General features: G+C 40.7%; 1 protein-coding gene across 13 annotated transcripts; it reads left to right on the forward strand.

Annotated features, from left to right (window-relative positions):
- The first annotated feature begins 1,514 nt into the window (after positions 1–1,514).
- LOC103719494 (carbamoyl phosphate synthase arginine-specific large chain, chloroplastic-like) lies at positions 1,515–10,846 on the forward strand. 13 transcript variants are annotated; one of them, XR_003388045.4, is made up of 6 exons: positions 1,539–3,103; positions 4,560–5,255; positions 5,623–7,185; positions 8,341–8,619; positions 8,705–10,142; positions 10,429–10,846. XR_003388045.4 is itself a non-coding variant. In XM_008808790.6 (4 exons), the coding sequence occupies exons 1-3, from the start codon at positions 1,835–1,837 to the stop codon at positions 7,162–7,164; spliced, it is 3,507 nt and encodes a 1,168-aa protein (XP_008807012.4). In that variant the 5' UTR covers positions 1,539–1,834; the 3' UTR covers positions 7,165–7,185; positions 10,429–10,846. The 13 variants fall into 13 exon arrangements, 6 of the variants coding, with proteins under 6 accessions (XP_008807012.4, XP_038987168.3, XP_089781741.1 ...); XR_015969096.2 differs by having other exon boundaries at positions 8,705–8,812; XR_003388047.4 differs by having other exon boundaries at positions 1,689–3,103; positions 5,623–7,178.
- Positions 10,847–11,052: the final 206 nt, after the last annotated feature.

Raw genomic sequence — 11,052 nt, forward strand, 5'->3', positions numbered from 1 at the left:
TCGAAACCTCCCCTAAGGAAACAAGGATACTAGATAGTTGAGCAAACAACCATTGTCCTCTTTTCCTATATTGTTTAAATGTGGAATATTAAAAATATCTTAAATATGTTGAGAACTTCTTAGCTACAAATTAAGCTTTCTTATTAATATATAATAAATGGTTGGACTACACTAATTAACGGGTTTGAAATTTCAAGTCATATCAATGAATCGGACTCAATCCAGTCTTGCATCTTGAGAATGCAATGGAATAGCTCCATTCATAAGACAATCACCTTAGCTTCTTTCATTTCATAAAGTTTTAAATATTATTTGATAATATGATAAATATGGATTTATAGGCTCAAACATATTTAGTTCTACATCGCTTATATATTGAGAAAAATTTAAATATTTATATAGGAACAAAAAATTCTAATAATATTTTTTAGCTAGTATTTTAAGTAAGATTCTCGATTATTATATTATACCAAGCTAGGATAGCCTCTCAGGTGCTTTTCAAAATGTCATGCAATGTACCTAGAGTTACCCGTGCTGATTTATCTATTTGCGGATATTCTATGGCTTGTGCCCATCAAAAGACCATGCTTTTGCTCGGATTTAGAAAAATAATGTACATTCGGTCATTATGACATAGACTTTAGGCACATCATTATCATTAGCTTCACTTATATCTAATATAAAACTCTCCTCCACCTCATCACCATCACAGTAATCAAATTAAAAGGGTCTATTAACCCAAGCAATCTGATCTAGCGATCTCAATGCTACCTCTCCCTCTATTATCCTATCCCTCCCTCAAACATCAAATTTCTGGTCACTCGAAAACTATTATCTATAATTACAGTATAACTAAAGACACTTCTTGCCTTTACAAATTTACATTCATCCTTTGAATTTATTCGACAATTAAAAACATTTGTCACAAGATAATATTCATTTTTAAAATAAAATCAATGGATATTTTGTAAAAAAAAGGTGTTGCTTGTTCAAGAAACAATTTTCGAGAAAAGCTATATAAAAAAGGCAAAAGGTTAATATAACAAATAAATATTGTACAGAAAATCACATGACAGATATGTATCATTTTGGTTTCTTCTCTTATAGCTGCTGATAAAAAAAAAAATAGCAGGATGATCGCCGTATCATTTAAGAATTTGGTTTGCTATAATAGTAATATTAAAATATTAATTAGCATTAGATTTTAAATATTATATAAAAATAGTTATTTATTCATATCAACAGACAAAAATATCAAATGGTGGCCGATGTTCTGCCTTAGAATACCAGTTATAACGACAAGTCAATAAAGATAACAATCAAAATCTTAAAAATTTATGTGTCAGTTTCTAAGAAAATATGAGGCAAAGTGCAATTATATTTTTATTAACCAAATTGCAAGATAAAGAGATCAGCTTATCAATATACGAGAAAAAAGACTTCTAAAATTATCGTCTTGGTGGTTATCAAAGTTAGACGACTTAACGTTGCTTTACACCATGGTTGAAGCACTGCTCCAACGTTATCCTGTAGACCTCCCACGTCAGAATCCACTCGCCACGTCCCCATCCGCCCGTCCTCACTCCTGCGAACCTATCCCGAGGGCACCCTGTCGCTGATACGCGGGCCCCGCCATTTCTCAAGTCCCAATCGCGCTGGTCACTAAAAATGAACCGAAACTCTGGGTGACTTGAAGAACTAAAGAATTGCATCCCCGAAGAAACCCTACACACTTTATAAGACCGCCGGGCAATCGAGCGAGCAAGGGAGAGTGCGAGCGTGCGAGGAGGAAAGAACGAAAGGGAGAAGACGACTCCGATCCTCTCCAGCTTCCATGGCTCTCTGCAACCGCCTCCATCCCCGGATCCGCTCACCCCTCCTCCGTCCGCGCTCCGTCTCCTCCTCTCTCTTCCTCACCCGCCACCTCGTGACCACCGCGAGGCACCCTTGCACTGGCGGCCTCCGCGTCCAGCTCCGCCTCCGCTGCGCCGCCCAACCCCGTCCGGCAGAGACGCCGCTCCGGACGGCCGAGGGGAAGCGCAGGGACATCAAGAAGATCCTGATCTTGGGCGCGGGGCCCATCGTCATCGGGCAGGCGTGCGAGTTCGACTACTCGGGGACCCAGGCGTGCAAGGCCCTCCGGGACGAGGGCTACGAGGTGGTGCTCGTGAACTCCAACCCGGCTACCATCATGACAGACCCAGACCTCGCCCACCGCACCTACGTGGGTCCCATGACCCCGGAGCTCGTCGAGCAGATCCTTGACACCGAGCGCCCGGACGCCCTCCTCCCCACCATGGGAGGCCAGACCGCCCTCAACCTCGCCGTCGCCCTCGCTGAATCCGGCGCCCTCGCCTCCCGCGGGATCGAGCTCATCGGCGCCAAGCTCGACGCCATCCGCGCCGCCGAGGACCGCGACCTCTTCAAGCGCGCCATGGATCGCATCGGCCTCAAGACTCCTCCCTCCGGCATCGCCATCACCATCGAGGAATGCTTCGCCATCGCCGATAGCGTCGGCTCTTTCCCTCTCATCATCCGCCCGGCTTTCACCCTCGGCGGCACCGGCGGCGGCATCGCCTACAACCGCGACGAGTTCGAGGCCATCTGCCGCGCCGGCCTCGCCGCCAGCCTCACCTCCCAGGTGCTCGTCGAAAAGTCCCTCCTTGGCTGGAAGGAGTACGAGCTCGAGGTGATGCGGGACCTCGCTGACAACGTCGTCGTCATCTGCTCCATCGAGAACATCGACCCGATGGGCGTCCACACGGGGGACTCGATCACGGTCGCTCCGGCGCAGACGCTCACCGACAAGGAGTACCAGCGGCTGCGGGACTACGCGGCCGCGATTATACGGGAGATTGGGGTGGAGTGTGGGGGGTCCAATGTGCAGTTCGCTGTGAACCCGGAGGATGGGGAGGTGATGGTCATCGAGATGAATCCCAGGGTGTCGAGGTCGTCGGCTCTTGCCTCGAAGGCAACGGGGTTCCCCATTGCGAAGATGGCTGCGAAGTTGTCGGTGGGTTACACGCTCGACCAGATTCCTAATGATATCACGAAGAAGACTCCGGCTAGTTTCGAGCCTTCCATAGATTATATGGTGACAAAGGCAAGACCTTTCTCTTTTCTCCTCAAATATCCTAACACGATGCTACCTTTGTTTTTAATCAAATCTTATTTCAGTTTTATGCCACGCTTTCCTTGAAGGATGCCCATCTCCTTTGTAGTTTTATGTAGCTTTTGCTAGATATCTCCTATGATTACTGTAGTACATACTGTTTCAGTATTAAGATATTATGCTGAATTAGAATTTGCAAGCATTCATTTTCTTTAGTGTTTAGTTTTTTTATTTCTCAAATGGGGGACTGATTTATTGTTATAATTCATCAATCCAGTTTAGGTACATTGTAAGTTTATGCAATATCGTTGGAACTGGATTTACTTAAACTTTCCTTCCCTTTGTGAGTGGAGCTTCAGATTAAGCTTGGAGATGGGACTAAAATGCGCGTCCGTAAATTTCTAATCGATAGAATGATGCCTTTTAGCCTTTCAAGTGATTTCCAATGACAGATTTACCAAATAAAAATTTATAATGATGTAGATGTAATCTATTGTAAGTCATATTTCTTTCCTTGCTTCATGTGCAGTGGCATATGCCTTTTGGTCTTTCAACTGTATTATAAAATATCAAATGTTCCTTTTCTCTTCATGGTTGAAATAAAGCAACAGTGCATTTGCTTTATTTTTTGTTTGTTTGCAGAAATTATTCCTTGTTAACTTATCTCTGCACGCTATAGTGTCATAATGCTACATAGATTGTCTGAGCCAAGGGCTTCATTTCAAATCTCTTATCATGTAGTTATTTTTCATGTAACTAATTTCTGCCAATTGAACTGAATCACTCATGCAGATTTACAGGGCAGACATAACCCATTGAGTATCAAGTCATGCTATCTGAATGCTGCTTTAGTTTATGAATTAGTGTGTATTTTTTTAATCACCAGTATGAAAATTCAACTTTGCCTGCTCGTCCTCAAATGGAAGGGGCATACAGACTCAACAGTACGAAAACCTGCTTATGGGAAATGATATGGTTGCAGCCTTGAACCTTAGTGCAAGCTTCTACTTGCACATGGCAAGGATGATCTGCTTGTAAATCTTTATGCAGCATGCTTTGTTGATTATATTGATCATGCTCTGCAAAACTGTAGTAACACAATATAATTGTTCAGCAGTTGTGGAATTTTTAGTTCACATATATTTTTGAACAATTCTATTTTTCACTTTTCCTTTTACTCTAATCTACCTCCTCAAATTTGGCATGCAGCTGCTGCATTCCATGGGGCTGGTCTAACTGTAGCTGATAGCTGCCTGGTTCATGTCAAATGAGAATGGGAGACAAGGCTAATTTAAAATGATAACATCATCAATGTAGTCTAGATTTAATGTTAATTACAGACATTTCTCTCTTTCATTAATAGCAGGTTGTTCTTTCTATAGGTCATGAAGCAGCATTTATATTTTTTTCCTCCTGCTTTTTCTTACTTATTGTACCCGTGATGCAGATTCCACGATTTGCTTTTGAGAAATTCCCTGGTTCCCAGCCAGTGTTAACTACCCAGATGAAATCTGTTGGCGAAGCAATGGCATTGGGACGGACTTTCCAAGAATCCTTTCAAAAGGCTGTTCGGTCTTTGGAGTGCGGTTATGCAGGATGGGGTTGTGCACCTGTGAAGGAACTTGACTGGGACTGGGACCAATTGAAGTACAGCCTGCGAGTTCCAAATCCAGACCGAATTCATGCAGTATACGCAGCTATGAAGAAGGGAATGAAGGTAGAAGATATTCATGAGCTGAGCTATATTGATAAGTGGTTTCTTTCTCAGCTGAAAGAGATGGTAGATGTGGAACGGTACCTCACAGCAAGGAATCTGAATCAGTTGACAAAGGATGACTTTTATGAGTTGAAGAGAAGGGGTTTTAGTGATAAGCAGATTGCTTATGCAACTTCTTCCACTGAGAGGGAGGTGCGGTCAAAGCGCTTATCACTAGGTGTGACACCAGCGTATAAAAGGGTTGATACCTGTGCTGCAGAGTTTGAGGCAAACACTCCCTACATGTACTCATCATATGATTTTGAATGTGAATCAGCCACCACTCAAAAGAAAAAGGTTCTGATATTGGGCGGTGGACCTAATCGAATTGGTCAGGGTATTGAGTTTGACTACTGCTGCTGTCATGCTTCATTTGCCCTTCGGCAGGTTTGTGTTGCTTTGGCTTCTGTTTTCTATATTTCGATTATTCCTGAATGTGTAGTGGATGTTTAATTGTTTATCATTTAAACTGTGGTGTTTGGAAACTTGTGTCGGATTTGAAATATCAAGTTTCCTCTTCATATATTTGAGCATATCCATAAATTTTCTCCAATTTATTCCATATATTTATTTATGTTTATATATCTTCATCTCTAAATGCTAGCTTTTGAACTTTCATTTTGTTCTCTATGAGCTATCTTAAAATTTCTCGAAACTTGACCACCTACCATTGCCTGTTAAATCTCTGTATTGACTTGATTACTATGCTGCTAATAGGTATTTAGTGTCTTTTGATGATTATGTTTGGTTTCAGGATGGGTATGAGACAATTATGATGAACTCAAATCCAGAGACAGTGTCCACAGATTATGACACCAGTGACCGTTTGTACTTTGAGCCTTTGACAGTTGAGGATGTGTTAAATGTGATTGACTTGGAGCGGCCTAATGGCATAATTGTACAGTTTGGAGGGCAAACCCCTCTGAAGCTTGCTCTCCCAATACAAAGGTATCTGGAAGAGCAAAAGTTGGTGTCTGCTACTGGAATTGGATATGTGCAGGTATGGGGAACATCACCTGATTCTATTGATGCTGCTGAGGACAGAGAGAGATTTAATGCGATTCTTAAGGAGCTTGAGATTGAGCAGCCTAAAGGTGGGATAGCAAAGAGTGAATCTGATGCAATATCAATTGCTACAGAAATAGGCTACCCTGTCGTGGTCCGACCTTCTTATGTCTTGGGTGGACGCGCCATGGAGATTGTTTACGGTGATGATAAACTTGCCACCTATCTTGAGAATGCTGTTGAAGTAGATCCTGACCGCCCAGTCCTGATAGATAAGTATCTCTCTGATGCCATTGAGATTGATGTGGATGCACTGGCAGACTCGAATGGGGCTGTGGTAATTGGTGGAATCATGGAACACATTGAGCAAGCTGGGGTCCACTCTGGCGACTCAGCTTGCTCCCTTCCCACAAAAACTGTGTCAACCAATTGCTTGAACACCATCAGATCATGGACAACAAAGCTGGCGAAACGACTTAATGTATGCGGGCTTATGAATTGCCAATATGCAATCACAGCTTCTGGTGATGTTTACCTTCTTGAGGCAAATCCTCGTGCTTCACGCACTGTGCCTTTTGTTTCTAAAGCTATTGGTCGTCCGTTAGCAAAATATGCCTCTCTTGTCATGTCAGGGAAGAGTTTACATGAGATTGGATTTACAAGTGAGGTGGTCCCAAAGCATGTTTCAGTCAAGGAAGCTGTGCTCCCATTCGAGAAGTTCCAAGGTTGTGACATTCTTCTTGGACCAGAGATGCGTAGCACTGGAGAAGTTATGGGAATTGACTTTGAGTTTCCTGTAGCTTTTGCTAAGGCACAAATAGCTGCTGGACAAAAGCTTCCAGTTAGTGGTACAGTGTTTCTCAGTCTAAATGACTTGACTAAGCCACACCTTGCTTCAATTGCTCATGGATTCCAAGAACTTGGTTTCAGAATTGTTGCAACTTCAGGTACGGCTCGAGTGCTCGAGTTGGAGGGCATACCGGTGGAGCGTGTCCTGAAAATGCATGAGGGGCGGCCGCATGCAGGCGATATGCTAGCAAATGGTCAAATACAGGTCATGGTGATAACAAGTTCAGGAGATGCTTTGGATTCAATTGATGGACGACAATTGAGGAGGATGGCACTTGCTTATAAGATCCCAATTATAACAACAGTTGCTGGAGCACTAGCTAGTGTGGAAGCTATTAGGAGTTTGAAGTATAGCTCTGTGAAGATGTTAGCTTTGCAGGATTACTTCCATTCCTCAGAAGAGCATCAGAACTTGGAGGCAGCATCTTCTGTTATACAATAAATCAATTATTCCTAGTAAGAGGTCTCTTCTCATTTTTTCACTATGTTATATGAACTTGCTCTCTATTTTAAGATGCCTTGCTTATTTCTTGGTGTTTATGTTGTAGTGATAAGTGAGAGTGTGCATTTAACATTCATAATTAAGTTGCAATTGAAGAATTTAATATTTTGCTCACTTTATATCCTTTGTTTTTGCAATTTTAACTCAGTAACTGATAGTGAATGGTGTTATTTTTCTACTCTTCTCTCAAGACTCAACCTTTATACATGTGCATGTTTTGACTTCCTAGTTCTGTATATTAATTAGTTTGCTTTTATATTGGACCATAGCTCTGCAGATTATGAGTGTTCCAGTTTCGTAACTCTGGTCGCTGCAGCCACTTACTTGTCCTCTGATTTTCTTGTTTATATAACTTCTAGAGGTATGTCTGTACTCAACATTTGTTGATTCATAATCAAATGGCTCTGTCATTACCAACACCAATCTTCAGTCTGTGCTGAAGACCTTGATGAATTCATCATGGAGGGAAATAGGTCTTGCTAGTTGAGAACATTCTTAACAATGTGTTGCTTGTGTGATGGTAAATCTGATCTGAACTGGATGGTCCTGTGCGTGTCTTATTCTTGGGGTTGTACTTCCTATACTTGCATGGAATTTTCATTAGAACATTCCTATTTGTCAAAATGGAAGTTCTGTATGGATCAAGTATGTTAGTCTAGGTAGTATAAGTTGCACAACTCATCTGGTCCTTCAGCAGTAGGCCACATTTAAGTGTGAGATTCTCATCTGGGTTCTCTTCTACTTGGTATTCTCTTTGTAATAATGACATAAAACCTAGATAGTAAAATATGTCCTGTTTTTTTGGTACAATATCCTTTTTTTTTTTTTTGTTACAAGTAAAATATGTCCTTTCACATATCCTTTGAGAACTCCACTGTGGAAGGGGAAGCATCTGTTATGTCAGGAGGAAATAAAGAAAGTATCTGGAATGTTTTCGTGACTTGCTGCACACCACATATAGATTCAGTTCTCTAACGGTTTTGAATCCTAAAAATGTCCTATGTAATAACTAGTTATGATAGATGTAAACAGCTAAGATGCATTGTGTTTTGATGACCATTTTGTACATTCCATATTTTGTGGTGATGTCAACCAATATATTTTCTTGATGTACAGGTTGCTCTTTTTTCATGGTTTTGCACAGTTGAAATCTGGGAACCACCTCTAGGCATCTAAAGCATTTCTTGGCTAATGTGTTTTCCCTTTATCTCTCTACGGTTGATGCAAACCCTTTAGTTACACTGATTATGATGTTGCTTGAGTTCCTTGCCTCGATAGTTTTTTGCCTAGTGAATAGTGTTATAAATATTTGTAAAGGTTTAGTGTGTTGGGAGAGTGAGAATGACCACCTCCTAGCCATTTTTAGTCCAGTTCTTCTGAGCTTATTTCTTTCTGGTACTTCTCATCCACAACTTGGTTCAGATATTTAATGTCATGACTTTCCATTGAAATGCTTTTTGGTTGTTCAATCAAATTACAGGGTTGAAACTGCCCTAGGCATCTGTGAAGCAACAACACCTGGCATGGAAAGAGGATCTATCCTTCGATGCTCATTTACTCTGTGAAAAGCAAAGAGGAATAGGAGAAGGTCATAAGCTCCTCGATCATTTTGCTTGGCCTTAATTTTCTCCCAAACCATCCTCCTTGAATGGTGAAATTGAGGTGCTGATGGGATGTGTCCTTTGACATCTTTTTGTTTTTTATTTGATTTCAAAAAGACTTCGGTCAGGTTTTATCAGATGATAGCACAAAAGCTAGTTCATATGAGTGAAGCATCTAGCAGTTTTTATATAAGTGACCATGGAAGAATCGATGAAACTTGGATGGTGTTTCGCACCAAAAGGGGAAAAAAGGAAAAGAACGAAAAAAATGGGATTCCTTGTGGTTCTATGCACATCAAGTATAGTAATTTCCTTCTTTGAATTTTATAAATAACTCAAGGTCTAAATAAGGATTCAATACTAATTTTTCACTACATTTACAAATATATATTTGAAAAGGTTTTGAGATCAGTCTCAGAGCTCTTCATCTTTGGTGGGTTCATGTTGAAAAAAGATATGCTTGGGAGAAATTTTAAAAAAGACAGAGGTGTTTTCAGAAAATGAAAAAAAATATAGAGATGTGGCTCCTTAATCTCATGGAAAAATCACAATTTAAGAAAGAAAAACCATTATTCTAGGAAAAGAAAAAAGAATGTCATGAAAACTTTGACACCTAGGGTTCAGTTCCACTCCATGTCTGCTATATATGAAGGACATACTTGGTGCTAGCCGACGTTTACATGTGAGTTTAGGTCTCAGTTGGAATCATGTGAGGTTTTATGTCTTAATTTTTGGTGCATAATTGTTGCTTATTTGTTGTTTACTAAGGGACTGCATTGGTATTGTTTTTGATCTAGATATGTTTTTGTTTAATCTAAAAAACCAAGAAGAAAAATGAACTAGAATGAACAACATATATGTTGATTTTTTTTTTAATAAATTTTTTGTAAAATTTTGGCAGCTGTGGTTTATTGCTTTCAAAAAAGAGTGAAAATAAGTACAAGAAAAAGCAGAAATTTTGTGCAAATGCTGTTTTCAACATGAGTGTAGGTGTGGTAGTATGACTAGCAATGATACCAAATAGGCACTAAGATTCTTGACGAGTCTCTGTGGAGGAAATGACCTTGTGACTTCTGCGATGATCATGAAATTATTATACCAAGAATTTTCGGAAGATGAGGAGAAAATGGAAAGAAACAAAATCTTCATCTATCTGTTGTATTCAAGCCACAAGGAATGCAACTTTTAGGAGACTGTTAGATGTTTGATGACGAGGACATGCCACGCTGATGACAGTGATGTTTCATGGAGACAAGTTTGATGATAAAGGCTTGCCATGCTGCCCACAGGATTGCATTGGCGAGAATAGGAATGCATGTGAGCATGGTTGTTCTTTTTCTGTTTTTTTTTTTTGGTACAGGGTTCCTTTGTGGTCGTCTAAAACATCTCTCTCTCTCTCTCTCTCTCCTAATAATTGGATTGAGGATAAGCATGAGTTGACCATGTCAAGAGTCCAACCATTTTGGCAGTACCAAATTTCCCAACATAGATACAACCAACCATTTACTTCCCAATATATCCATCATTTTGCGACTCCCTTGCCTTGTTGCACCAAAACCACACAGTAGGCTCAGGCCTCTAACTTCCTGTGGTGTTCTACCAGGAGACACAACAGAGAAAGAAAAATGGCCTGCAAGAAGGTGGCTACAATGCTCTTCATCAGCATGCTGCTTGTTCTGTCCACCGTGGAGAGGAGCGAGGCTGGGCAAAGCTGCTTCTGCGAGTGTATGAAGAAATGCATCCCAATGGGCACGGTGAGCACGCAAGCATGCAAGAAAGAGTGCGACCAGGCATGCAGGCAAGCAGGATTTTCTGGGAAACCCAAGAGAGGATTGGAGTTCTGTAAAAGACTGGCAAGCCGGAGGCACTGATCAGTTGATTCTACTTCCATCTTTTCACTCTGATTTTTAAAAATGATGATTGTTTCAATGGTATATTTATTGATTGATATTCTCTAAGAGCTGACTTGTCTATCATTAGTTAATGAAACAATCTTTGGTTAATGAAACAAGCTTTCATAATTTGTGATTTTGCCTGGAATATGATTTAGAATTGGATGGCAGTACAAAATGGGATGATTTGCCTTGCAATGGTTGCATGGTAAATAGTCCACGAGATCATTAAGAATATGGTGACTTGCTTTGATTTAAAATCAATCTAAACAATACATATTATACAATCTAAATTACAGCTGTCTAGGTAGGGGTTCTACCTCTCCATCTAAGGA

The sequence above is a fragment of the Phoenix dactylifera genome, chromosome 9 (genome assembly GCF_051530095.1).
Source record: "Phoenix dactylifera cultivar Ajwa chromosome 9, Ajwa_hap1_PhDact_Kaust_v1.1, whole genome shotgun sequence".
Taxonomy (NCBI): domain Eukaryota; kingdom Viridiplantae; phylum Streptophyta; class Magnoliopsida; order Arecales; family Arecaceae; genus Phoenix; species Phoenix dactylifera.

Excerpts from the sequence above, each read along its gene's own strand:
- LOC103719494 (XM_008808790.6), top strand. The coding sequence starts at position 1,835 with ATGGCTCTCTGCAACCGCCTCCATCCCCGGATCCGCTCACCCCTCCTC. Across the intron at positions 3,104-4,559 it reads TAGATTATATGGTGACAAAG|ATTCCACGATTTGCTTTTGA; the intron begins GCAAGACCTTTC and ends CCCGTGATGCAG. Across the intron at positions 5,256-5,622 it reads CTTCATTTGCCCTTCGGCAG|GATGGGTATGAGACAATTAT; the intron begins GTTTGTGTTGCT and ends GTTTGGTTTCAG.